General features: G+C 30.9%; 3 protein-coding genes across 6 annotated transcripts; all 3 read right to left on the minus strand.

The window, feature by feature from the left end:
* Window positions 1–491: 491 nt before the first annotated feature.
* On the minus strand, window positions 492–6,920 carry LOC137808620 (cyclin-dependent kinase F-4). Of its 2 annotated transcripts, XM_090299860.1 has the most exons (17): window positions 6,768–6,920; window positions 5,325–5,585; window positions 4,361–4,439; window positions 4,217–4,285; window positions 4,056–4,145; window positions 3,834–3,972; window positions 3,465–3,567; window positions 3,315–3,367; window positions 3,114–3,180; window positions 2,707–2,815; window positions 2,425–2,490; window positions 2,251–2,319; window positions 2,078–2,138; window positions 1,870–1,986; window positions 1,428–1,459; window positions 1,020–1,098; window positions 492–928 (listed from the first exon to the last, which is right to left on the minus strand). In XM_090299860.1, the coding sequence occupies exons 2-17, from the start codon at window positions 5,393–5,395 to the stop codon at window positions 723–725; spliced, it is 1,410 nt and encodes a 469-aa protein (XP_090155986.1). In that variant the 5' UTR covers window positions 5,396–5,585; window positions 6,768–6,920; the 3' UTR covers window positions 492–722. The 2 variants fall into 2 exon arrangements, with proteins under 2 accessions (XP_090155986.1, XP_090155985.1); XM_090299859.1 differs by lacking the exons at window positions 5,325–5,585; window positions 6,768–6,920 and adding an exon at window positions 4,529–5,109.
* Window positions 6,921–12,601: 5,681 nt separating this feature from the next.
* Window positions 12,602–19,790, minus strand: LOC137808621 (mechanosensitive ion channel protein 10). 2 transcript variants are annotated; one of them, XM_068609827.2, is made up of 6 exons: window positions 18,889–19,790; window positions 17,411–18,101; window positions 14,488–14,611; window positions 13,994–14,287; window positions 13,700–13,902; window positions 12,602–13,044 (listed from the first exon to the last, which is right to left on the minus strand). In XM_068609827.2, the coding sequence occupies exons 1-6, from the start codon at window positions 19,406–19,408 to the stop codon at window positions 12,774–12,776; spliced, it is 2,103 nt and encodes a 700-aa protein (XP_068465928.2). In that variant the 5' UTR covers window positions 19,409–19,790; the 3' UTR covers window positions 12,602–12,773. The 2 variants fall into 2 exon arrangements, with proteins under 2 accessions (XP_068465928.2, XP_090155987.1); XM_090299861.1 differs by lacking the exons at window positions 12,602–13,044; window positions 13,700–13,902; window positions 13,994–14,287; window positions 14,488–14,611 and adding an exon at window positions 15,196–15,390 and having other exon boundaries at window positions 18,889–19,737.
* Window positions 19,791–23,569: 3,779 nt separating this feature from the next.
* On the minus strand, window positions 23,570–27,495 carry LOC137808623 (uncharacterized). Of its 2 annotated transcripts, none has more exons than XM_068609828.2 (3): window positions 27,026–27,495; window positions 25,195–26,327; window positions 23,570–24,307 (listed from the first exon to the last, which is right to left on the minus strand). In XM_068609828.2, exons 1-3 carry the CDS (start codon window positions 27,360–27,362, stop codon window positions 24,239–24,241), a joined length of 1,539 nt encoding a protein of 512 aa, XP_068465929.2. In that variant the 5' UTR covers window positions 27,363–27,495; the 3' UTR covers window positions 23,570–24,238. The 2 variants fall into 2 exon arrangements, with proteins under 2 accessions (XP_068465929.2, XP_068465930.2); XM_068609829.2 differs by having other exon boundaries at window positions 23,570–24,303; window positions 27,026–27,490.
* Between the last annotated feature and the right edge of the window lie 373 nt (window positions 27,496–27,868).

A 27,868-nucleotide genomic window follows, 5' to 3' on the forward strand; every position in this document is an offset into this window, starting at 1 on the left:
CTGGCCCAATCGCTGGATATCGACACGGGCCCGCTCGACTCAATATCAGACCTGAAAGACTCAACTCGACATTGGCTTGAACCGACTCGACTAGACAATGGCATGGGCCAGCTCGGCTCAATATCAATCCCCGTCGACTCGGGTTGATTCAATATCGGCCACTCAGCTCGAAGTGGACTTGGGTCGACTTTGCTCAACCTGGGCCCGAATTGTCTTGGCTCAACCTGGATCAGGCCAAGTCAAAATCCAACCCAAAATGCAATTTGGATAATCCAAAAATGTATCCAAATTATATCTAATCCATGTCCAATTAAATAGATTGGATTTGGATTTGAGATAAATCCAGAGTTTTTGTCCACCCTTATTCATGAGTTATATCCTAAGAGTAAGCTAGTCTCATGTAAAAATAATGTCTAAAGTTGAAGATATTGCCTCCTATTTCTCTAAATGAATACATACCATAATATCAAGTAGAAAATAATTAAAATGTGTAAACGATATAAAATGTGAATGGATTTATTTGTGTGAGATTTAGTTGGGAGTTGAAGGGTGAATCTAGTATTAATGAAGAAACTTTTACTCAAAATACTAACACATCCGCAAAGAAAAGTATATGAAAAAGCCGTAATAGTAACAAAAAAGCATCACCAAACTCAAGAGGGCAGGTGCAAACCCATAATTGAAAATATGGATCTATGAATCAAAGATTGTCGAAAGTGATCTCAGCCTGCAACTTTTCTTGTCAAACTTCTCTCAGTTGGATTTTGTTGTCCGGACCTGAGTGATTCAGATATCCAATTGGCTGTCTTCATTGGAGGCGGTGGACGGCTTTGTCCCATGGACTGTCTTCGCGTACCAATGGACATATTTGCCAACTTCTCAGCGCTTTCTGAAACCCCGCGTACACTCCTCCCCTTGTTCATACCAGCTGCCAAACACATGATTATATTAATGAGAATCAGCTTTAAGTAATGTCCTTATATGAAATTGGTTATTTATTAGAGGACTAAAACCCTTACTCGGGCTATCTTTTCCTGTAAATCGATATTTTGATTGTGGAGTAGTAGTCTTCAATGGCTTCTTGTTCTTAATTCCATCCTTCAGAAGAAACAAAAAAATATTAGCAGAACAAAAATTGACAGCAAATAATTTATGGGCGAACCACAGTCCAACATAGTAACACCAAAAAGGGGCAACTCTATAAGGCCAAAAGGAGTCAGATTTGTGAGATTTTTAACTATCTCAATGCCTGGCACCACATATTCAAAGAGTAAAAAGAGGGCGTGGGTTGGCACCAGATTTTCAACGTGTAAAAGGCATGGGTGGGAACCAGAGACTCAATGAGTAAAAAGAAGACAGCATGGGTAGGCAGGGCATGATTTAGTCAGCATAACGGGAAAGGACAAAAGTAGAAAGACAGAACTCACCTTGGTTGCCAAATCCAGCTTCCGCTGCACACCTGTAATGTTCAGAAATAAATGAGTACCAAAAAGAGGGGGCCTATTTTCTCCACTTTTCAAGAACATAAAAAATCTCAGCTGCATTTATAATTTCATCGCTTTGAGACTGGAAAGAAGAAATAAATAGGAAACTATATATTCAAAAGAGTATGACTTGTGTTTGAATAGAAGATCAAATGCGTGGAATGTAAGTTTAGTTGGTGGTACATTCGATTTAAACTTGTGAGAACTGGAGATCATACCATACCAAACATAAACGATGTAATATCTGATGGAGATTTCCCAGCTTAAACACCAACAGATATTTCTAACTATAATGAATAATAATACAACTCAAATCTACAAATACAAGAATAAAAAAGATGCAGCATGTATTAAACCTAAATATGACTGAAACCAATTATATCACCTGAAGTTACAGAAGCATGTAATTTTTGGGAAGAAAAATTGTTTGTGATTTTTGTATTAGGCAAAGCACTAGAGTATCTCTTGAGCCCCTGCCGGTCCAATGAACCCCTGGTCCCAGCTGAAACAAAATAGACAACAAGGAGTTTGGTATCCCTTCCAATTGAAGCATAAGTCATTCCTTATAAAACAATCTAAATTAAACTACAAACCAGATGGAGGAGTTCTGGTCACGGCTCTTGTGCGAAGGGACGGAGGGATGTAAAAGCAACTCTAAACAAATCAAAAAGCAAAAATATTGAAGTTAACATATAGTCATGTGATTAAAAGATAGAAGACATTTTTTACAAAACTTATCTAAAGTAAGGATTGGTTAAAAAACAACCTGAAAGAAAGGATGTTGAAGAGCCTCTGATGCTGTTGGTCTCTTGCAGGGATCCCATGAACAAAGTGACTACAGAAATATAATTCAAACAGAACATGAATACATAGCACTCAATAAGTTTTAAAAAAAGGGGCCAAGACCGAACTACTGAGTGATAAAAGTAAAACTACTCACTGTAACAAGGCTAATTGCACTATCACTTCTGGATGGGATAAGAGCAGAGAGATGTACACTAGCATGCTGCAGAATTTATTTAGGGAAGAAAATATCCATCTTAATATACATAATATCAAAAGACAACAGGTTAAGGGGAAAAAAGACTAAATAAAAGACTTTAAAATTATCCAAGCAGACAAAATAGCACATTTTTAATTGCTTCACATGTCACAGTCACACATTGCATAATAATTAGTATCTAGCACTCTCAAAGTAAAACAGAAAAAGTACAAAAAGAACCTGCGGAAACTGATAGTTGATATCCCTGGCAAGCTTGAGTCCATCAGCCCAAGATTCAGTTGTTGGACTACCTATTACACTGCATATTTTGTAGATCTCATCTGCTTCACTGCATGTACAGAAATAATGGAACATGTTAATTCAAAGCTCAGTCACTAAACTTGATGATGTCTAGAAGTATGCCACTAATATGGAATTATAGATGTTAAGCCATAAACTATTAACAATTTGAAACCAAATAATTTGCCAAAAAGTATTCAGTCATGTACTTGGATTGGACATCGTAACTTGTTCAGAGTCGAACCAAGTATCACAGATTTGTGAATTCCCTAATAAATATTTATTAGCTTTATCTAACTAAAAATATCATTATGGGAAGCTGCATAACTGGAGAGAAAAGTTAATACCTGGTACCAGGGAATAGAGGACGTAGAGTGAACAACTCAGCCATAATAGCACCCATTGCCCACATATCTACAAGATGAAAGAAAATCCATAAATGTATGGTACTTGACACTTGAGTAATGTATTGTCTAGACTCTAGACCATAATATTTTTGTAAAACATAAGTCACCATAAATGACAATTATTCAATATCAGATACTTACCAACTTTAGGTCCATATAAATGGGATTGAAGTAGGACTTCAGGAGCACGATACCTAATCAGAGGTTATAATACATATTAAATTAAATGCATATGAAACAGTGCATCATACATTAACAATAACAATAAAGTATTGAGTAGAAAAAACATACCATCGTGTGGAGACATACTCTGTATAGGGTGGTTGTGAACTGATCTCTCGGGCTAGGCCAAAATCAGCAATCTTTATGACATCCTTAGTGACCAGCAAGTTCTCTGCAAAAAGAAGTGTACCTCGAGTCAAAACAGCAGAATTTTGTAGCAGAGTAATAGAAATATGTAAATCTTGTCATGATATTCAATTCAATTATCCAGCAAGCAACATTTAAAAAATATTTTTAAAATAGACAAAAAGGAAAAATTGGCAATAAGAGAATAAAATTCTAACATTATATCCATTCCAAGCTGTATAATATAAACGGAACCCTATTACTCCATCATACCACATACTAACACAATGGTATAATATGATAATCATGTACCTGGTTTAAGATCACGATGAAAGTATCCACGCTGGTGCATATAAGCTAAACCTTGGAAAACTTGAAAACACCAATTTCTAACATCATTTTCAGAAAACAGCTTTTCCCTGTTTTTCATAAGTTGGTACAGGTTGAATTCCTACATTACCCAATATTGACTTAAAACAATTAGTATTAGGCTTTACATCAGCCGCCAGTATGCCACAAAATCCAGTCACTCACCATGTACTCAAAAACAAGGCACAAAGTGTCACATTCTCGAATAACTTCCTTCAGCTTCACAATATTTGAATGATTCATTTTCCGCAATGACTGCCATAGGAGAAATTAGAGAATAAATATAGGGAGAATAAAAGCAAGGAAAGATCAAAGGGATGTGATACCTTGACTTCTCTCAAGTTTACACACTCCTCCCAAGAGTAATATTTCTTCTTCATTTTCTTTATTGCAACCTGGAATTTTATGACAAATTAGATGAAACAAACACAATGCAAATTCATATATCATTCTACTCAAAACATACTTACAACTTCACCACTTTGCTTATTAATGGCTCTCCAAACACTCCCAAATGTTCCATCACCAACTTCCTTAATTAACTTGTACCTGTGTTTAGGGAAGGAGAAAAAAATTGAATATATTAAAAAGTAAAAAAGAGGGAATAACAACTTCTGGCTTGAGAAACAAATACTCACCTCTCCATTTTCCCACAGAACCCAAAGCAGCTCTTATTCAAAAAGAAATGACAAACAAACTAAAGATAGATGGCATTTATCTCTAGCAAACAATGTCAATAAAAGGGTAGAAAATGTTGACAGATATTAGATGATCCGGCAAATTTCACTGTCAATTCGCTGTCATGTCAATGAAATAAAAAACATAACTTTTTTATGCAAGGGCAGCATAGCCTTATTGATTAATAGACCCACGGCTTCGTAGTGGTAGCAGGATGCATCTGGTAGAATCAAACAAGTCCTGGAGAACATACTATCAACTCCCAGTCCAACCAAAAAAGATTGATCAAAGCAACATTAATCTTCAGCTAAACTCATCATGACCCAAGACTTGAGGACTTCAATAGTAGTCACTTCATCTAATCTAGATAGTTTTAGAATTGTCCGGTAAATAGTATTTTGTCACCACCAATGTCCATTAGAAACAACAACGCAGTGATGGTAAATAAGTACTGACTACACTTCTTCAACGCAGTTGCTTGTCTAATACTTGAGAAGCAGGCAGCATCCAAAATTCACACATTAATCTATATACTTCAGCCCTGTGAAACAAAGAAAAGGTTCAGTTAAACTTTAGTAGGTGAAAACAGGTGAAGGTGGAGGAGATAAACAACTGCTCCCTGAGAATCTCTTACCCCAGAAGTGGATTTTTCAGATGTTTCAACAGGATGTCGGGTCAGGAATGCACTGCCAAAGGAACACTTATTAAGAAACAACATTTTTTACAGGTTTCAGCAAAAGACAAATAAGTTCTTACTTGTATGTGTTCCCTAAAGATGCAGCACTGGTCTCAGAAGAAACAAGCATTAAGTACACTGTGCTGATCATCAACGTAGAACAAAAAACTAGGTGCAATTGACAAAAGAAACATGAATAAAATCTCCACGGACGAAGAATTGGTGGTCAAACACTTCTTGGAATAAAAGCAACCAATACTGGAAGCAACTTGGCAAGAAGCAAATTCTTTCCATGTCTCAAAAAATGTATCCGGAACCTCAAGATTCAAATCAAGATCACCCTGCAATCAGAAAACATGAGAAAACATCTGATTAGATTAATAATCTACAACATATTATGAAAAATGGCCAACAAAGATAGAAATCTCAACAAAAACAGAAGAAATGACAGGAAATGTGATAGACTTCAACGCTATAAGTAAATCAAAATTAAAGAGTGTGTACCATCAATGCCCAATTAAAATACACTTCATTTTTACTTTCTAATTCTAATTTGTGGCTAAAAGTTAAAATTTGAAATCCTACAGAAATTTCAATTTTTCCAGTGGTAGAAAAAATACCAGACAGTTAAACCAGCATATCAACTAAAAACTAAAACTCTGTTCAAAAATACAATCAAACAAGTTACAGTGGAGGGAACAAACATAATAACTAATTTGCAAGTCCCAAATTCAATTATGATTACAGGTAGAATGTAAAATATATAATTATTTCAAAAACCATTTCCAAACATCCGTATTAATCCAAACAGTTACACTCCAGACATCATCACACGTCAATTTACCTACAAAAAAAACATATCGTCCAGGAAATTCAAGAAGGTATCAAAATTTAAAAAACTTCACCTAAGACACAGAACTAAGCTTTCAATGCGCCTCAAAGACAAACCCACTCCGATCTTTAACCCAAAAAATTAAGCATCACAAGGATGAGGGATCCAATCATAAGAAGCCCTAAACATATCATAAAGACCAATCACATTATTGGCAAATCCTACCAACGCACGCAGAACGCAAAAAAAAAAAAAAAAAAAAAAAAAAAAACAATCAATACCATTCGAATCAAGCCCAAAGCAATAATCCAGAGAATTCAGGACCCGCCAATTCATCTAGCAAACAATGCGCCCATTAAATTCCCTAGATAATATCGAAGTTGAAAAGCATTAAAACCAACAAGAATGAAGTTTCAAAAGAGAATCCAATCTCGAATCGGAACCCTAATTAAGCCATAAAAATACATCAAGAAAACCACACTGGGCCTCCTCTACAAAATCCCACAAGAATGTTGAATCAATCCCACAGCATGAAACGAGAACCAATCTCAAACAATAGAGGGGGCTTTTATATTGATTTTTTGCTCTGGTGAATTTTGAACAGAAAATTGCAATGATAAGAACGAATGGGATGAATGCAATTAAGGTAAAATGGGATCTGAAAAGCATGGAAGAATCGAAAAGGAAGAACCTTAAGAGGTCGAAGGAAGAGGACCGTCACGAAGGACGGGAAGAGGTGGAATCCAGAGTTTCCCTCTCTCTCTCTCTCTCTCTCTCTTTCTCTCTCTCTCTCTCTTTCTCTCTCTCTCTCTGCCACCAAACCCAACGCAATGATGCAAATAAAGTCAATGTTTCCCAAAATTCAATATATTTCTGTGGAGTAAAGTACACTCCAATTTTACCTCATCTTAAAATATAACTTTGTAATTAATATTTCAAATATTTCTTATCTTTAGTTCAAATAATCTTTGGTCCAATTCATGATTAACAAAATCTTAAAACACTGCAGGTACAAGCACAACAAAATAATTATATTTTTCTTTGAGAAACATGAAAGAAAAGAATATATATATACATATATTTCATATAATAATTGAAAAATTGCTAAAGAACTTTTAGTATAATAATATTATATAAAAAAAATTATAAAATACTAACACGCAAAGTTTTCACTAGTTTTATCTTCATGAGTTGATGTTCAAGAACTAATTCTTCATAGGTGAAAAACACTAAATAAAATTAAGAGGAAAATAGAAAAATAAGATGGAGAGACAATTTCTAAGAATGAAAAATAAGCAAATGATCATAGTGTCTTTTAGAACACATTTAGGTTTATATATACTTTTAAACATCATCCGTCTAAGTGTGAGTTCTAATTAGGATCATAAGTCCAACTAAAACAAGAAAAATTGAATTTGTATGGGTTCGTAAACAAAAATCAACAAATATATCTCAACTTAAAAAAAATAATAGAAAATAGTCGAAGACTCCAAATTTAAAGCATCATATGTCCATTTTAAAGTTCTGAAAATGTGGAATCCAATGTAACTTAAATCAGCAAAAAAAAATGTTGTTTACAAAAAAAGTTATGATTAAAACAATAAGCAAAGAAAGGTTAAATGAGCTGAAAAATACAAAATTAAATATGTAATTTATCAGTAGTAAAAAGGAAATGAGTAACAACTAAAAATAAAACATATGAAAAGTATTTTCAAGGTATAATAAAGTTATAAATGTGTGTTCAAAATATTTTTCGTATGACATATTCAAAGTTTGGTTGAGTGTAATTGTGACACAAACTCACATTACAATAACTTATATCATAGTAAGTTGGGTTTAACAATAGGTTTTGCACCAAGATAGTGGAATCTTTAAGGCAATTCATGCATTAAAATTGATTACCTTATATTACATTTATATTGTGGTTTGTAATAATTATTTATAGTGAATGGGAGGTAAGATATGTGATTTTTTTTTGTGTAGAAAACATTTGTTTATTGAAAATCTATTGTTTTAAAGAAAATCTTTTTTCTTGCATGTTACATATGTAATATTTTTGTGTGTGTTGGTGGAGGTGTTAGTGGGAGATCTTCACCCACCATTAAATCTCTCACTTCTTCTATTTATGCCTCAACTTGAAGTCTACATGTATTATCCCTTAAATGAGTCTTGGTTCATTCAAGAGGACTTTGAATCAACCTTATATAACACAAGAGTCTCTTACGCATGAGTATTCACATCTTTTATAGTTTTACAATGTAGTTGATCAAATGCCTTGGCTTCATGTAGAAAAAGAAGAGTGAATAAACTTTAATTTAATTATTATTTTTTGTTATGCCATTATTTATTTATCATTTTGACCATATATGTTCACACAAGTTTACACTAGTAAATATTCCTTATAATATAATCACATGGATCATTAAGAACAATTTTAATAAACCAAGTCCAACATGGAACGAGGTACAACTTGAACTCCAAAATAAATGATTTGGAGCCAAAATAAATGATTTGGAGAGTTTAAGGTAATTTAAATTGTAGTTCAATTTAAAAGGGTTTTTCTTGTTATGCTATATTTGTGTTTCTAAACATTTTCATGTTAAAAGAGTATAGGTGAGAAACACAACATGAGCAAGTCATTGTCTATTTGATAAAAAGGTTACACATTTAAAAAAAAAATGCAATGAACAAGGTTATGACTCCTCGTGATAAGGGAATCTAGATTCCAAAAAATGTTCAAACAACCTTGGACCAATATTGGGCTTCTACAAAATTCTAAAATAAGAGCTCCATTTGTAAGACAAATTGAGTTATTGATAAGGAAGCCTTAACCTATTGTGGCGGCTTCATATCTACTACAACTCACTTTGAGAAAAAGACTATCTTATAACATTTATGAATAACCGATTAAAATGTAATATATTTTATTTAAAGTATAAATTTTACCTTATGGATAGATTTATGTAAACCAAGGAGCTTGAATGAAAACCAGCCACTTCAGAAGTGGTGGAAAAAACAAATAAATTAGAGGCTAAAGAATGAGTTAATGGAAAAGATTCACGACCTTGTTGTATTTTAACCTTTTGACCTTGTTGTATTTTAACCTTTTACTTTGCAATTATAATTTAATGTTATATGTTTAGTTTGAAAAAAAAATCATATTATGACATCATTTTGAGAAGATGTATAAAAAACATCAAGAAAAGGTTCATACCATGCCACATTCAAAGACACGTATTCAATGAGAGTTCCTTTGTTGTCTCCATTTAGAATAATAATATATATTTTAACGTTCTTGGATGTGAAAATGTAAAGGGGATATGTATGTTCATTGAGCAAAAGGTTCAACAATCGTTCCCTGTATTAATATACTTCAGTCTTATAACTTATAGTTCACTACAAGTAAATACATATTTAGCGTCAACTTTTAACTTAAGCTAACAAGTAAAAGTCATTGATAATTAGCTATTAGCATCGAATTTGTGTCGTACGTGCAATTCACTTTAAAACCATAAACATTAATTCATGAGTGTCAACTTTTGAAAGTTGACTTTAAGTAACATCAAATTTATAAACTAATTTTTAAATTTATTTTTAATTAAAGTAGTTTAATTTCAAATAAGTCGATGTTATGTGTTTTTATCTTAAAATTTATTTAATTTAGTGTTGACTAAGCTTATGTTAAATAATTTTTTTAATATTAATTTAATTTGTCAATTTGACTGACACTAATAATGGTATTAAAAAAAATTCTTATACCAACTTCAACAAAATAAAATATAAACAAAAAAATAGAAAAATATTTGTAGTGGATGAAAGAGATGTGTGCTGATGAAGCAGATGGGTGTGAATGATGGAGATGAATATGGATGAGTGGAGATAAAAGAGATGAGTGTGGATGAAAAAGATGAGTGTAGATGAAGAAGATGAGTGCGGATGGAGGAGATAAGTATGAGTAAAGGAGACGAGTGTGAGAAGAAGATTTTTATAGAAAGTGAAAAAGGAAAATTGTGAGTGAGGAGATTTGTCATTAAGCCTTTGTTTGGATGAGGGTGGGAGTGAAAGGGAAAGAAGAAAAAGAGAGTGGAATCACTACAATACAATCACTAAATAGAAACTAATTTTAGATATAAAAATAATTAGTTGTTATATTGACTGAATTAGATAATATTTTAGAAACTAAAAAATTATTGATATCTAAATTAGTTTCTATTATTACTAAATAGTATCTAAGTTATGTTGTTTTGATGAGTGAAAAATGAGTAAATTTGAGTTGAAAGATTATAGACCATACAACTTATGTGAAATGTAAAAAATAAAATTAATTGTGTTATTTATTAATTGACCAAAATACCATTATCATGAAATTGTGAAAGATTTGAATTAAAATAAAGATAAATGTTTAGATATCTATATTTATACATATATATTTCTATAATTGGGTTTAAAATAAAAAATAATATTAATAATTAAAAGTATAAATATTTATATAATTATTATTGTTTGAAATTTGTAATTAAAAAAACAACTGTAACGCTTAAATATTTTTAACCAATATTTTTTAGTAAAGACAATAATATTCCTAATCATAATGCATACTGGTGAAAAAATGGTAACATACATGCATCAAGTTGTAAAATGTAAAGGAATAAGTGTCATCAAAATGATTTAAAACACAAGTAAAATGATATTAAAACATAAAAATAGGTAATATTTTAATTATTATAAGTAAATAAGAAAAGATACATTAAAAATAAATATATTAAAACAGTATGTATTATTTTTTGTCTGAATTTTAAATATTTATTATAATACAAAGATGATAATTTAATTTGAATATTTACATATAAAGTTCATATGTTGTTTTTAAACAGTTTTACATACAAAATACAATTAATGAGTTTAGGTAGGAGAGAAAAAATAATGTTGAAAGAAATATGATATATATTTATTGCATTTTTAATATAATATACCTTTTTATCGTAAATTTGACCAAATAAATAAAATAATTATAAAAAAAGTTTAAAAGACCTACAACAAAGAGTAACATAAAAATCTTGAAGTCCAAAATGGCTAAAAGTATACACTTTAACATTATCCTTTTTTAAAAAAAATATTATTTGAATCATAACTAAAATGACCTGTAATTAAAATTATTTTATGATTTCTATTCACATGAATTCATAACATAAAAATTAACATCCAATTTAATAAAAACTAATTTAAATAAATATAAATATTAAAATAAATAAAATTAACATCAACACTTTATTTTTAATATTTATTTTAATTAATATTGGTTAAGCTTATGTTAACATAAATATTTGTATTTATTCAAAAAAAATAAAAAAGAATTAAGGTGTCTTGTAATTGTTTAACTTGAGTCTATTTATGTTTAGTATTAAATAAATTCTATTAGTTTTTTTTGTCAATATTTAAAAACTTATTTGATATTTTTTTTGCAATGGTTGTTCAACAAATAAAGAAAATCAGAGGACCATTGAAAAAATTAAATATTGACTAATGACAAAGGATATAAGTAAGAGGTCACTTGAAGAAAAAAAAATATAACAAATTTAACAGAAGTAGGAAATGATATTTTTACATTCTATTTCACTTTATACCTACAATAAAATATTAATATTTATATAAATAAATTTTTCCTTTAACAAAATATTAATATTTATATAAATAAAAAAAATTTAAAAAAATCTTAATAAAATTATAAGCAAAATTTTAAAATAATTTTTAAAATTAAAAAAAATTATAAATAATTAAAATATTAATATTTATTCTGATAGAATTTTTTCTTTTTATTAAATGCACCAACAAATGGAATGGAAGCAAATTTTTATATAAAGTATTTTTTGTGAGCCCTATTCTGGTGACGTATGCATGACACTAACGATGACAGATGAAAGGCTCATTGATTTTAATGCCTCTTATGTCATTATTACTTAGGATGTTTAACACTTTTTTTATAATTATTTTACTTTCCTTTTTGCATTGTGCCAAATTTGTTGACTCTTGTTCTAAATTTAAAACATTACTAAATAGTAATGAAATTTAAAGAATAAAAATAATTAATTATTGATTAAATTAATATTATTTTGGAATTAAAAAATTCTTAGTATATAAAATGGTTTATATTACAAATATAAATTTATAAAATAGTTTCTAAAATATTTTAGTTACTAATATTTTAGATTTTTTAAATTAGTCTTAAAAAAATTAATAAAATTTAATTTAAAATATATAATAATAAATACCTAAAATCCTGGTAACTAATGGTTAGATACAAATTTAAAAATTATTTTATAAATTTTTATTAATAATAGAAACTACTTTAGATATTAATATTTTTTAGTTAAATAGTAATTATTTTAGTCTCTAAAATTAGTTTTTATTTAAAAAATTTCTTCTAATGTTATATCACTGTTGTATCACTATTGTTTTCACTATAAATTATGTCTTTTTTTACTATTATTTATTTATATTTATTAATCAAGTCAAAATAGAAATGTATATATAAAAAAATAGAATTCATAAATTAATAGTGCAGACTACCACAAAGGCACTCTATAACATAAACTTAGATGATACAGTAGAATTGATGTTTGAAAACAATAAAATTTGAAAGTAATTAACCAAGTGATATTGTTGTAGGGAAATGCATAGTGATGGAAAGTTGTGTTGTTCATGATTGAAAGAGAAGTTTTGCAGGGTCAATGTTCATATGGGTGATTTGGATCTCCTGAGGAAGAAGATGATACTTGACACCATGGATCTCAAAGATCCTCTTCAGTTCAAACAAGAGCTCAGTCATTCTAACATTTCTCTCACTGTAGTTCTGATGGTTGATAGTATGTTGCACACACAAGGCAAATTTTAGCTTGTCCATATTCTCAATTCCTTTTGCTATCACACTGTGTTTTGGATTCCAATAATTGGGCTTGCTCTCAATGTACCTACACTCATAATCATTCATGTCAAATATTAACAAAATCAAAAGCTGCTTAGATTTGAGGAATAAATTAATTTGCAACTTTATAGTGAAGTTTGTGAAAAACAAATTTTGTTACCAAATTAAATAATTTTATAGGTTAATTACTAAATTAAGTAAAATTATAAAAAATTGACAAAATTAGTAAGTCGTGACATTTGACACAATTTTAGTGTAATCAGATCAACTAATACTAAAATCGTACTACTTATGTTGAAATCTAATTAAAAAAAAATATGTTATATTATAACAATTTCAGCTAAAATAGATTAAAGTCGACTTACCTATTTTAATATTTTTTTAAAATTTTATCTATTTCAATAATTAACTTATGAAGTTATCCTATTTTAATTAAATATCATTAAAAAGAGGTGGTTAAAGAACTTAAATATGTACTAATTAAATCAGATTTCGTATAAAGTTATGTAAAAGTAACACAAGTTGAGTTAACTGAAGTCGTGTTATTACTTCCGTTCAAATATCCTAAAGTCGTGTTACTTTAACACAACTTACTTATTTCAATAAATTTTCAAAATTTTATTTATTTTTGATAATTAACCTATGAAATTACTATACTTTATTAAAAAAATCATTAAAAAAAAGATAGTTATAGAACTTACATTTGTATTGATTTCTTGAGGGCAATGATGGTCTCCATGGAAGTTGAAACATCGACAGTGAAATCAACTGCATCCCCCATCTCTGGACTCCTGTAGAAGTTGCTTATGGGCTTAGAGAGCAAAACTTGGTTAGGGTAGTATATTTTCTCATTGTCATATCGAAGAAACACTGTTGTCAAGATATTCATCTCTTCCACGATCATCTGCATGTGAGTGCATGCATGCATGCATATGTAATTAGGACAAAATGATTAAGCTGAGATGAAAATGGTGAAATGAAGAGTGTGAAATTACATGAACTCCATCAATGACGCATCGATCTCCAATATCAAAAGGGTGCATGACAAAGACAAAGATGATGGCTTCCAACACAGTCTTGCAGGTACCTTGGAAGGCAACACCAATGAGAACTGTTTGTGTGATGCAGAATAATATTATCTTGAGTGTGGCCACCTCCATCACCAAAAGCATCACAATGATTATTATCACACTAACAATTGCACTTGCTATTTTGTGAAGCTGTTGCACTGCTGTTTTCGTATCATTCAGTGACTGTGCTAGGGCTTTTCGTTCATAATATGCTCGAATCTGCTCAAATCAATCATTTTTTTATACTAATCAAAATGTTAAAAGTGTCTAACCCAATTTTAATATTTTTTAACCTATAGTTGTTGAAAAAAAGTTAGGTTAATTTTTTTTATTAATAAAAAAGAATAAATAAATAAAAATCATTTTGATGGAATGATTCAACCTTATAAAAAAAATATAAACAAAACAAAAGAACTTACCACCCAATTTCTGAATGAAGACCTAGTGATTTGTCCTGTCTCAAGAGCACCTTCAAATAGTGGAAATATGGTATGTATCTCAACCCTTTTCAAAAATCTCATCAGATCTTCCTCTTCAATATACCTTCAATCCAAATCACCATATTTTAATTCACTCTTCAAATATATCTATGCAATTTTTTTTATCAACAAAAACTAAATAAAATAAAAAATATATTTTAGAAATATTTCAGCCTTTATAAAAAATGTCAAATCAAATTGCTTAACACCATCCGACTTTACATAACAACAAACCAATCTTCAAAGATATATATAAAAAATTGAACAACTCTCATAAAATCCCATTTATTGGTGTATTTTAACCCATAAAAAATATTAATAATTTTTTTTTATAAATAATAATTATAATAATAAAAATAGTAATAGTAATAAAATTATAAAAACAATAATAATAACAAAAAACCTAATAATAATATTCATAAAATAACAACAATAATAATATAAATAATAATAATAAGAAACTTATAATATTTAATTAAAATTGCTTTATAGCAACGAGAACAATTTGATCGGTTTTAAGGATATAAATTTATAATTTTTTAAAAATTTATTATATTAATAAAATCTTTCACTAATTTTCCTTATGATTTTTTTTTATTCCCACTCTTTAATTTAATCAACTTCACTTTCTATTATTTATTTATTTTTCTTTTTGGTTCCTGAAAATCAATTATGATAGCCTTGAATAAGAAGGGAGCAAGAAAGATGTTGGTGGGACAATGATGAAGAGTGCTTTGCTTGCGCACTAAATTTAGAATATTGCACCAGAATGGAAGATCTTATAGCAGAAGCTTCTTGTTGGGTTGCTTTGCTGCAAAATAATGGATCTCACACACCACTATTCTGCACACACAGAATAATAACTCTTTTTCAACACCATCTTAACAAAAGAATGTAATTTAATTAATTATTAATATTAAAAGTGTTAGATCAGAAATAATTTGTTAAGAAGTGGGCTTTAAGCCTAACTCAACTCCATAAAACTGACTCATAAGGTTGAGGTTTGCACCCACTTATATACAATGAAATGTCCTAATCTCTAGTCGATGTGAGATTTCCAACATACCCCTCACGCCGAGGCTACCAACTCGTGCGTGGAGATATATGTTATGGGTGGTCCGATAACGGCCCGATAGCGGGTGACCTGCTAAACCCAACAAATACTCGCTAGGATAGGCTCGAAATGGCTCTGATACCATGTAGGAGATATATAGGGAGTTTCTCTCCCCAAATTACAATCTAATTAGGTAGGATACTAATCATGAGATTCTATAATTATTAAATTAATTGCATATAATTGGGTACAATATCGTCAAATATTGCATACAATGATTGCATATAATTTGATAATTATTATTTCTTTAATATAATTGTTTATTTAAAATATGAGTGGTGAAGTTTTTTTCCTATCACAAGTTAAAGTTTAATCTTTGATTTATTAAAGTTTAGTCTTGGATCTCTTTAAAATATCGTCAATGAATTTCTTGTTCTCTTAACTGATGTCTATAACTTTTATAACTTTTGTTCTCTAACTGGTATCTATAACTTTGATATGTATGCATGCATTTAAATTAAAGTTACTATATTAAGATGGTGGGATTGGTTCTTAATCTTATGTTGTTTTTAGCTGGTAGTGTCGGAATAGGCACAGTGGAGTGTGTATTTTTGTGTTGCGGCATGATGAGGAGTTGGCACTGAGAAGAAATTGCGTAAATTGGTGGATGAAAGGAGTGTTAATGGACCACTCACACTGAGTACGGAATCAACCACCAAAATGCTTCTGCTACCAACACCTCATAATATGGACCACACAAACACAATAAAACTTGAGCAATGATATGGTGACATCTTGCTCCATTATACAACTTCTTATTAATGATATAAAAAATGGTATTTTTGTCATTTCATGTAAAATTTGGAATTTTAAGCATAGAAAAAAGGTTGTATAGTGAAGCAAAGGTTGTCATTTTATCATTTTTCATAAAACTTTCTTTTCACATACAAATATTTATTACACTCAATTTTATCTTTATTTAACCATTTTTTTTCATACACATAACCTAAAATGGAATGATGAAAACATTGTTAACAAACTTAGTTATATGTAGACCTTGTCAATAGTTAGACATGTATGACTCAAAATCTCATATCAACTCAATCTTTTCTGTTTCATGTTAGTCCTAAACAACCACTACCTAATATTTGTGAAAAAAAAATAAATTCTTGTGTGATAAATAGATTCTCTTTTGAAGTCAAGTTAGAGTGAAAAAATATTAGTTCATTCCCATAAAACCAGCTCATGAAATTGAGGTTTGCACCTACTTATATATAATGGACTATTTTCATCTCTAGTCGACGTGGGATCTCCAACAATCACCACATCTGTTAAAAAATTAGACATTTTAGAGAAGGTCGATGTTTCATCACAATTTTATCTTTAAAAGACATTTTGGTGAGTTCACTACAAGAAAATCATTTAATTGACAAAACTAGATACTATTTTAGAAATTAAAAAAATTATTGATATTTAAATTAGTTTATATTTTTATACATAATTTCTAAATTAATATGTAGCTAAGACTTATGCAGCTAATTAGATATCAATTCAAAAATTATTTATTAATAATAAAAACTAATTTAGATACCAATAATTTTTTTTAAGTATCTAAAATAGTATATAATTTAGTCATTAGCGAGATTAATAATTTTTTTTTCTCTAAAATTGTTTTTATTTAATAATTTTCTACAGAAGAAAAAACATATAAAGTCTCGACTGGATTGATGTAAGACTATATTGGCTCTAGGAGAAAATATTGAAAACGTAAAGTAATAGAAAATGATAATTTGAAGAAGATGAACTTACTTGGCACCAGGTTTGGCAACATTCTTGAAAATCCTCTGAGCACAGTTTCTAGCTTCCCACTCACTGCTAATCTCAGACTCAGCGTTGCCAAAATCATCCACAGTCCTTGAAATGGTGGACAAGCCAGAAGATCTGACATAGTTAACAAGTCTCTTCACACTCCAAGCAGACGCAGTGCTCTCCATGCTCAGCTCTCTCAGCTTCTCCATGTCGATCTTCCTCGACCCAAACCTATTCGACTTGTACAACTTCTTCGCCTCCTTCATCTTCAGCCTCGCCGGCATCGACTTCGACCCCTTCAGATGGTGCTGCCGCACTATCTCCTCCGCGTCTTCGAACGGCGGACTCGACAGTGCATCCAAAATGTAGTGGTGGAAAACGCTCTCCTTCATTCTGTCAAAGTACGTGGTCACGTGGAACGACGACGCCAGCATCTTCACCAGCACGATCTTCACCAGCCATATGGTTGCGCCCACCAAAACCGCCACCAACGCCTGAAACATCTTGTTCAGAAACTTGTGGTTCTTCTTCTGGACATCGTCGAATACCAAGCTCCAATAGGAGAGTAACACCAGACCTAACCACAAACAGTTTCTTATGCTCTTTCTGAGGCCGTATATGAAGTACAACACCTTATCCCTCAGCATGAAGTTTCGTTCCAGGAAGAACACTATCACACCAACTAGCCACCCTGTTTGGATTGCATGTAACATCAATCAATTTCTACATCACACACCAAGAGAAAAATATACATTGAAAACTTGTTCTCCTACACAACTCTCTTTATTTCTCTAAAATTGATTTTAGTATGAAATAATAAAAATATAATTTTTTTATCATCAATTAGAGGTTGTATAGTAGAAATTTAACAAAACACAGGGGAGAATTCAAATGAGTTTTTCGTTACTTTACGCTATATTTTTTTATCGATAAAAATAAATAAATTAATTGGAGAGATTTCAGAGATATTTTAATCCTTATACAAAGTCAGTCACTACCAATCCTCAAAACTCCTTATACATACCCTAACACATAAATAAAGGATCATAGCTAGCTAACAAACGTAAACAATCCCATAATTCAACATATAGCATTTTCTAATAGATCTCATGCATAGCAAAGGCTCAAGACAACCATCAGAATGAAAAACTTATCCCACAAACTTTTGAGTTCATCAATGACCATACCTTCACTTGCATCATAATAAAAACTTCAATATGATCTATTCTGTCGCTTCTAAAAATCTTCTTATTCATATGTCTGCTACCATCAAATTAAGCTATATAAAATGTTTCTAAAACCCTAAAGTCAATATATATACATTTATAAGAGTTACACCAGTTCTTGGGTTGTAGTCTTTGGTGTAAGAAACCTTACAATGTTTTTTTTTTAGCCATATAAGGAGGTGTAGCCTTGTGGGTTTTGTATTCGGTGTTGAGATTCTTGAAGTATAAAAAAAATGCATTTATAAGAGTTACCTGAAACGAGACGACCGCTGAATGTAACCATCATCATGACACACCACCTCCAAATCTCCAATCCCAGGACGTGCATGTTGGTAATGGAAGAAATGGTCAAAGAACACACCAAGCATGCCAAGATATTGAGAAACAAAAGCCACTCCATCACCGGCCTCCACTTGATTTTGAACTTCCTCTTTTGGTGCAACTTTGTGTTATGCTCTGACCCCTCTTCTTCCGTCTCTTCCTTGTCCCATTTCCAGTCATCTTCTTCCTCATCGTCTTCTTCATTGGAAGTGAGCTTATAGGTGGGTTGGATAATGTCACCTTCTTCAGAGGTTGCTAGTTTGTTGCGGGGAACATAGTTGTACTCTTGGATTCGGGATTTGGGTTTTGAGAAGTTCAGACGGTTCAGAGTTCTCACTTTTAAGGGTGGCCTGAGTTTCTCTTGATGATTTTCGGCTTCCATGGATGATGGTTTAGGGTTATGTTGGTCGATGAACACAACAACTTGGTCTGAACTCCTTGATTTCTCCATGACTTGGGATCACAAATGTAAGGAATGTAGTGCTGTAAAGGAATGTTGCTATAAATTTTGCTACTGCTGGAAATTATGCAGATTTTTGCTGCATAACTATGCCATATAAAGCACTAACTAAAGGATATATTGCTAGTTTTTGTTTGTTGTTAAGTGATGTGGGTTTTATAATTGTATAAGGGTTGAGAGAGTGGCCAAAACTCTCTTGTTTGAGTGGATATGAGAGAGATACTCAAATCCAAACTTATAGAGAAGCTTTATCTTATCAAATTTGATAGGGTAGAATATCATTTTTTATTCATGAAAGTAGAATACAAGGTCTCCTTTCACAGTGTGTGAGCAAATAAACACTTTATAGGAAAAGAGTCCATGAAGAGTTTTGAAGTGGCTTGAGGGAATAAAAACCTAAGATTAATAATCATGTGTTGTAATATCATTGTTAGGTATTTTAAGATATATAAATCTAGAAGAAGGGACATCATTGAGTCATGACCAAACCCCATATAAGATATTAAAACACATTTAACTTCACAATAAGTTTGTAAGTCTTTTTATATTGATTAATTTGTATTTTTTTACTTTATGTGATACTCGAATTTCTATACTTGCAATCTTAATAAATTATTTTAGTAATTTAGAAAATACCTTTAAAATAGTTAAGAAAACGTGTTTTGTACCGAAGATGAGAAGAGAAAAAAATAGAAGGAAAAACATGAATAGAAAGAAAGGAAAATAATTATCAACAAAGAATAAATAAAATAAAATAGGAGATTTAAAAAATGTTTCAACCTTTATAGAGACATTTTAAGGGTGTCGTAACCCTAATACAGAAAGTAATCAAACTTATTCAACACCTGACCTACAAACATACTTCCGACTCTGTAAACTACCAAACTAATCATCAATTGAAAGACATCACATCATCAACAGAAATCATCATCTATTACAAAACAAAAAGAAGGAAAGAAATAGAAAAAGAAAAGATATATTAGATATTTATGAGAATTGAATTTGTGTAGGTTAGGTTGAAAACTTAGTAAGTGGCTATGGAGGATTCTCCTTTTTCTAGCATGAGAATGTGTGCCCACAGCGCATACAAGCACTTTCTTGAATGCAACTTGCCTAAATTCTTAGTTATTTGTTGCTAAAGTCTAACTTGCACACATTTGTGATGATTATGTGACAAAAAAATAGGAAAACGTTTATGATGGTTTTGGGCACGTGGTTTTGTTTTGGAGTAAATATTTCATTAAATAAATTTTTCATTACAAGAAAATCATAAAATAGAAACTAATTTTTAGAGACAAAAAATAATTAGTAGTTATAGTGACTAAATTAGAAACCATCTTAGAGACAAGGTTTTTGCTATCAAATTTAGAAACTAAATAATTGGTAGTTAAAACTTTGGTAACTAATTAAATACCAATTTAGAAACCATTTAACAATAATAAAAACTAATTTATAAATCCATTTTTGTTAGTTTCTAAAATGGTTTCTAATTTAGTTACTGTAGCAACTAATTATTTTTGTATCTAAAATTGGTTTCTATTTCATCTTTTTCTTGTAGTGTTTAGTATTTTTAAAGTAATTTTGTAATGAATATCTTTAACTTTTTTTAAATTTTATATATTTAACATGTAATTAACTTTTATTATTCTTGAATTATTTATGATAATGTAATTATTTTAGTTAGATATTTCTAAATATACTAATATATGCATATTTAAAATTAGCTAAATCTTTCAGAAATTCGAAGTCAAATATTACAAAATTTATTTCTAATCAAAATTGATAAAAAAAAAAGAGCTTCATACAATAGTTTCTATTATTACTCTAATAAAATTATTGACTAAAGCAAAATTTGAAATGTAATGACTAATTCCATTAGTAGGGGAGTCAAATTCTTATTTTGAAATATATTTGACCGGTTTTCATGGATAAGTAGAAATTTTCTCCTTACTATAATTAATATATCTGCAAAATAAAAAGAGTTTGTATGTAATCAAATACAGTTTTTTTTCTTTTTTATAAAAACTTTGGTTTGTAGATTTATATTATATTAATAACTAAACTTTAAATCTAATTTAATCTTAAAAAATAATTTATAAAATGCGATTTGTACCTACTTATATATTACAAGAAAATTATTAAATAAAAATTAATTTTAGAGGTAAAAAACAATTAGTTGTTATAATGACTAAATTATATACTATTTTAGATACCAATAATATTATTGGTATTTAATTAGCTACAAATTTTTAGGTATCAACCTTTTTTGTCAATACCTCATCCAACTCTTGTGACTCTATAATATCATATTAAGGAGTAAATTTTAAGTATAACATAAATCTTCATTCTTTATTTCATATTCTTGAAGTTTCTACACATGAAATTTTGTTCACAAAGTAAATTGTTAAAATATTCATTATTGTTGAGGAACGATTAAAATACTTATTTACTTGTATTAAGAGATGTTTTGTCTGTATTATATTTTACCCTCTTTTGACTAAAGATTGGTTGTAAAGATCCTGGTAAAATAGTTACTAAATTCTTTTGATGTGACCCACAATTCCTTTTCTTTCTTGAGGATTGGTTTAATGATTTGTAAAGTCTGATGGATGTTTGTAAGTCAGGTGTTGAGTAGGTTAACATTTGTCACTTTCTGGGTTGAGACATCGAATGTCTCAATTTATTTTATTTATTCTGGACTGATAAAAAAAATTCATTCAAAATGTATTTATAATAAAAGTATTATTTTTTAATGATAAAATATATAAAAATTGTGTAAAGGATATATTTATCTGAGTTAGTAAATTGTGCAGCTTATAATGCGTGGATAGTGAAGGGTGGTCATGCGCATGAAAAGAACACCATGATGAAATGAAATACCCTTTCTTTTTTGGTGGAAAAATGAAACACCCTTGCTTTCCATCATATTAAAAATGCGTATATATATTATATTATGATATCGACCTACAAAGAAACAGGTGTACGAGGTCGGAAAAGTGCCCCATCATGGACAGTTAATTTAAGGTTTAAACACATGAATTATGGTTAAAGAAAGTATAGCATTATAACAAATAGTATTAAATATTAAGCCAATATAGGAACATGATGAAGCTAGAAAAAAGGAACGTGTTCCATCTTTGTATCAAGGAAGTGTTTGACTCACAACACCTTGGTGGAGGATATCCACTAAGGTATAGTGAATGCACACTTTTAAATATATAAAAAATGATCGAAGTTCACTATATTCTCCTAACAAACCAACACAAGGAGAAAAGACAAGAAGATAGATGCACCAATAAAACAACAAAGCACACCACGCATCACTCACAACTAAGAGTTGTTATTATCCCACAACTACTGTCTCTTAGCTTTTTCCCACAAAGACCACAGTTTTTTCATCTTCTGAAAAAGTAGAGGGATATAAGTGAAGGACCACTTTCCTATTTGAGATCTTTTGAAAGTCCTGTTTTTAAGATAAAAATTTTATTCTTACTAAAAAAATTAAAAACTAATTAGAATTCAACATCAACAACTGTTTTTCAAATGCGAAACTATAAGGATTCTCAGTTATGTTTTTCAAATCCAAAACTATGATCGAACTCTAAACTTCAAAAATCAAATCCAAAACTATGATCGAACTCTAAATAATGTATATTGAATCCAAAACTATGATAAAAAATCAACAAATCTTTAATGTATATTGATTCTAATAATGTTATCTCAAATATCTCCAAGTTTAAACATTATGTTATCTCAATATCTCTAATGCAATTATTGATATTAATTTTAATAATGTTATCTCAAATATCTATAAGTTTAAACATTGATGCTATATGTGAAAATGGAAAAAAGTACTCTCATTTTTGTTAGACCTCAATTGTTTCAATAAGTTCACTAGTTTCATACCGTTTAAGAATCAAATCTAAAGACAATTTAAATAAACATTATTTTCTTAACACTCCAAGATGCTTTATACAACCCAAACAGTAATAAAACTCCAAACTCCAAAGCAAAATATACTTTGAATATGGTAATTAACCCTAACAATATTATCTAAAAGGTTGGATACTCAAGTTTATCATGCATATATTGAAAACAAATAGACTTTCTACTGTAATTCTGAAAACATAAAAAATGTGAGAACAAAAAGAATTGAGTGACAAATATAAATCAGGTAGATATCGAAGATATTAACTGTGCAAATTATGTCCAACAGCATTATAGTATGTGTCCTTGTTTCTTTCCTAGCTTGAAAAGTAGACATTAGCACAAGAAATAAAATTCCAATAACGTGCATGCATTCACGTCTATTTATCAGAAAATAAGGAATGCTACGCTATATGAAATACTCAGATATAAATTATAATATGCCACTAGTGAAGTGATCATGGAGCTCGAGAATTATAACTAGCCCCAGCATGATCTTCATAGCAATCTGAATGATCCTGGCAATGTTGATGTGATAGAGAAATTCAGACCATATGGATGACTGCCCATGTTGCCAATCATATACGATAGTAGCAGTTTATGAAGTAAAGTAGCAAAGCTTCTTATCGCTTCCATTCCAGATCTTCGCAATGAACTCGAAGTTTAATGCCTTTCAGGGAGTTCTCCGGTTGGCTTTTCATGTTTACGTTTCAGATACTTCCCATCCCCAGCAAGTCCAGTATATTTAGTAAGAATCTTCGAAATGAAATACGAAATTCCACGACAGATTCAAGAGTCAGAGCATGCTTTAACATGAAGACGAGGGATGAATGATCTTGCTACTCAACAGTTTGGAGATCATCATAGCATTTCTCATTGGTGGGGACCAAGACCTCATTTTTTTAAAAGCCATGTCATCCACCTAGACAAGCACTGTCTATGAAGGTACTCTGGTAAATCTGCCTAGAAAAATAACACATTAAATAATCAGTTAACAGTAGAGTGATGTTTTATTTCACCTTTATCAAGAACAATAATTTTATTTTTTTTTAAACAATAAATATTATACAAAGAAACACATATTGGATGCAGAGGGGCGTATTCAGTTCAAATATGATATTTGGGCGCCGATAATAAAAGGATAAAATACTTGAATCAAACATATTTAGAAGTAATAGCCAAAATATCTATAGCAATTCAAAAAGCAAGGTTTGCCAAAAGAGACAAATTGATCTATTCATATAAACTAGAAAACATTGATAAACAAGACAAGGGTCATAATTAAGGTATTACACAAACATAGAGATAGGGTACATTATCAAAATTCTAAGACATGGTTATGATAGAATGTGTAAAATTAATATAAAAACAAAGCTAAAAATGAAAAAGAGAATTGACATTTTGAAAACGAGCAAGTCATTATAGGCATTGTAATAAGCCATAATCTATCTAATTATTCCTGTGATATATATATATATAGACACACACACTCAAAGTGTTCAAGAAGTAAAACACATGTACAACACAACACAGTTACTATTTTGAAATGCCAGTGCTTCCTCAAATCAGACTAAAATTCAATCAAGATATTCAGTGATTTTAACAACCAAAACAAATACCACGGATATTTTTAATTTGAAAGCAACCATGCAGTTCTATGTCCACAATCACTGCTTCAAATTCTACTAAGGAGATTCTCGTTTTTTCTGGTAACTTAAAATCTCATCTATAGGCAGAATCATTATGATCAAAATCCAATAATTTTCACCTTAAATGTTGCAGATACGATTCCATCCACTAATGTTTATACGCCTAAAAGTTTATTCAAAGATATGGATTGTGGAACTTACACTGCTCAACCCTGAAGAGTATCCATCAGTTGAAAGCAACCAACTTCTAGTATTTGACAGAGAAACTAACTTCTGGCTAGCAGAATCATAATCTAGCAGTTCATCATCGTCACCATCTTCATCACGATAATAGGTCCTCTTCTTCTTTCTAGCCTTCTTTTTTCTTCTACTTTTTACTCTAACTGAAGAACTGCTATCAAAACCAGAACAATCTTCTTCTGATGGTCCATCCCGCTCTGGCAATGTATGTTTATTAGAGTTACGAAAACCAATTTGATTATTAACAAACAAAGACTCCCAAGACTCGGGGTTCTGGCATTCTCGTGACAGTCTATAGTAAAGAAGCCATGACAGAAGTCCCACATACTTTATCACTTCAATAGTTTTCATCTTATATTTGTTCTTTAAGATTGTTGTCAAGATATTAGGATTGCTTGGGATTGCAGACATCTTTGACACAATTTCATTGATTTTTTCTTGTGGCTCCCAAGCCTCTTCATCACGTAATAGGCGTAGAAGCTGCCTCCGCTGTGCAGTGACAGCATTTAGCAGCAGTAACTGGTCAATAGATCCATAAGCACCACATTTAGAAACTAAAATCGCAAACAAATTACTGATGTCATTGAATTGTTGAAGTTCCATTCTTGGGCCAAGAGATTCACAAAGCGATTCCACAAGGTAGCATAAGTCTTGATCTTCAAGAACAATAAGAAGACGTCCACACAGAGAGGAGAAGGGCTGCTGCCCAAGGAATTCATTTACAACATCCCATATGTCTTTATATTCCTCCTTATACATTAAATCAATGAAATATTGCACAAAGAATGACCTGTCAATGAAAAAAATATCACCATCCTTCACTGACTCAGCAAACTCATCAGATGACCAAAACTCAGGTACATGTTCTAGAAAGTTTTCTACAGTTTTCTGAATATCCAAATCCAGAAAATAATGGGGCTTAGTAGCAACTACTGCTGGTGACTGCCCGTGCTTTCCTTTCCACTCCAGCTCCTCCCAACAAATATCTCTATTTTTAAATGCAAACTGGGACAGTGCCTTGAAACCTTTCCCCTGCTCTAGTCCACCGCCAGAGGAAGAGCAGGAAAACCACAGCAATACTCGCTTGGGATTACCTGCATCCCATACACAAGTTATACAGTCAAAGAAAGAACTGCTCCACACACTTGTTTTGCTATCATCACAAATTCACAAATCATAGTAAGTCCGATTTAATGAATACAACACCCATCACATATATATAAAGTTCAACCAGAAACCATTCAAAAATTCACAACAAGATTAAATCAACAAATATTACACTGTTTGAAACATAGAGCAACAAGGTATCGCTAAAAACAACCAATGATGCATTCAGGATACAATACAAGAGTATAATTAAGGAGAAAGGCCCAATTTTCTCCCCTTGAATATGCATTCTTCTTCATTTTTTGTTTCTTCCCTGACACAACCTACTACTAACCACCAAAGTTTCAAATTGCAGTCATGGTTTGAAAAAATAATCCGTGACCACAATTTCAACCACAATGTCCAGGTTTTTTAATTCAATGTAACAGCCTTTCGACAGCAAATCACCAGTATTTGCCCACAGTTTCCTATGACATGATCGCAACGAGGACATGATCACAATTTTAAAAAACCTTGAAATTGCGACCAGCAACCGTGGTCACAATTTTATGGTTTCAGTCTTTAAGAGTCAATACAAATTGCAACACAACCAAAATTCAGAGCTCTCGTTCCCAATTTACAGCAACTTCATTAACTACTCCCAACAGCAGTTTAAAAGAGTAAAGAATGTGCAAACGGAACTAACCTTGAAAAAATTTCTCAAGCACGTGACTCCTCCGAGCCAAAACGGAACCAAGTTTGTGGGGCGAGGTGTCGAACATGAAATGCAGAAGCTGAGACGCCAAATCGCGCTTCGTCCTTGGTGTTCTTAGCAAAGCCCGAAACAGGTCACGCTGATGGAGTAAAGTGACGCAGTTGAAACCCGCGACGGTGTTGCAGAGCCATAAACGCGCCTCGGCGCGATCCACCGCGGACCAAATAACGGTTTCCAAGTCGGTGAGAAGGGACAATCTGGATCGAATTGAATCTTGATCGTCTACGACGTCGTTCCAATTGGGCTTCGTCAACAACAAGTCGATCATTTTCTTGCTCTGAATGAACAAACCCTACGAACTTGTTTTGGGAAACTCTGAAAACCCTAACGCGATGGAGCAAGCAAAATTGCTACGCAGCTCCGAACTAGCATGTCGCCAACCTTTCAATATCTATCTACGAAAATTGATTTTTTTTTAATTGAAAAATGTTTAATTAATTACTACGAGACTTTTTTTTTTTTTAATAATGTCCGTATGTTACACGTATTGGATTTTACTCCTTTACATTCATAAGACTGTTTAATGATATCTGTGTTGGATATACATATTGGATCTTACTCTCGTACATTCATTTGTAAGACATGATACACGTATTGGATTTTACTCTTGTACATTCATAAGACATGTTAATGATATCTGTGTCGGATACACGTATTGAATTCTACTCTCGTACATTCATAAGACATGTATCGATAAAGTGTCTAATTCAAAAACTATAAGTTGTTTTTTGGATAACTAAATTCAATATCAATCCTTTATAATTTATCATTTGA

This window comes from Phaseolus vulgaris, chromosome 3 (assembly GCF_051622355.1).
Source record: "Phaseolus vulgaris cultivar YP4 chromosome 3, ASM5162235v1, whole genome shotgun sequence".
Lineage (NCBI taxonomy): Eukaryota > Viridiplantae > Streptophyta > Magnoliopsida > Fabales > Fabaceae > Phaseolus > Phaseolus vulgaris.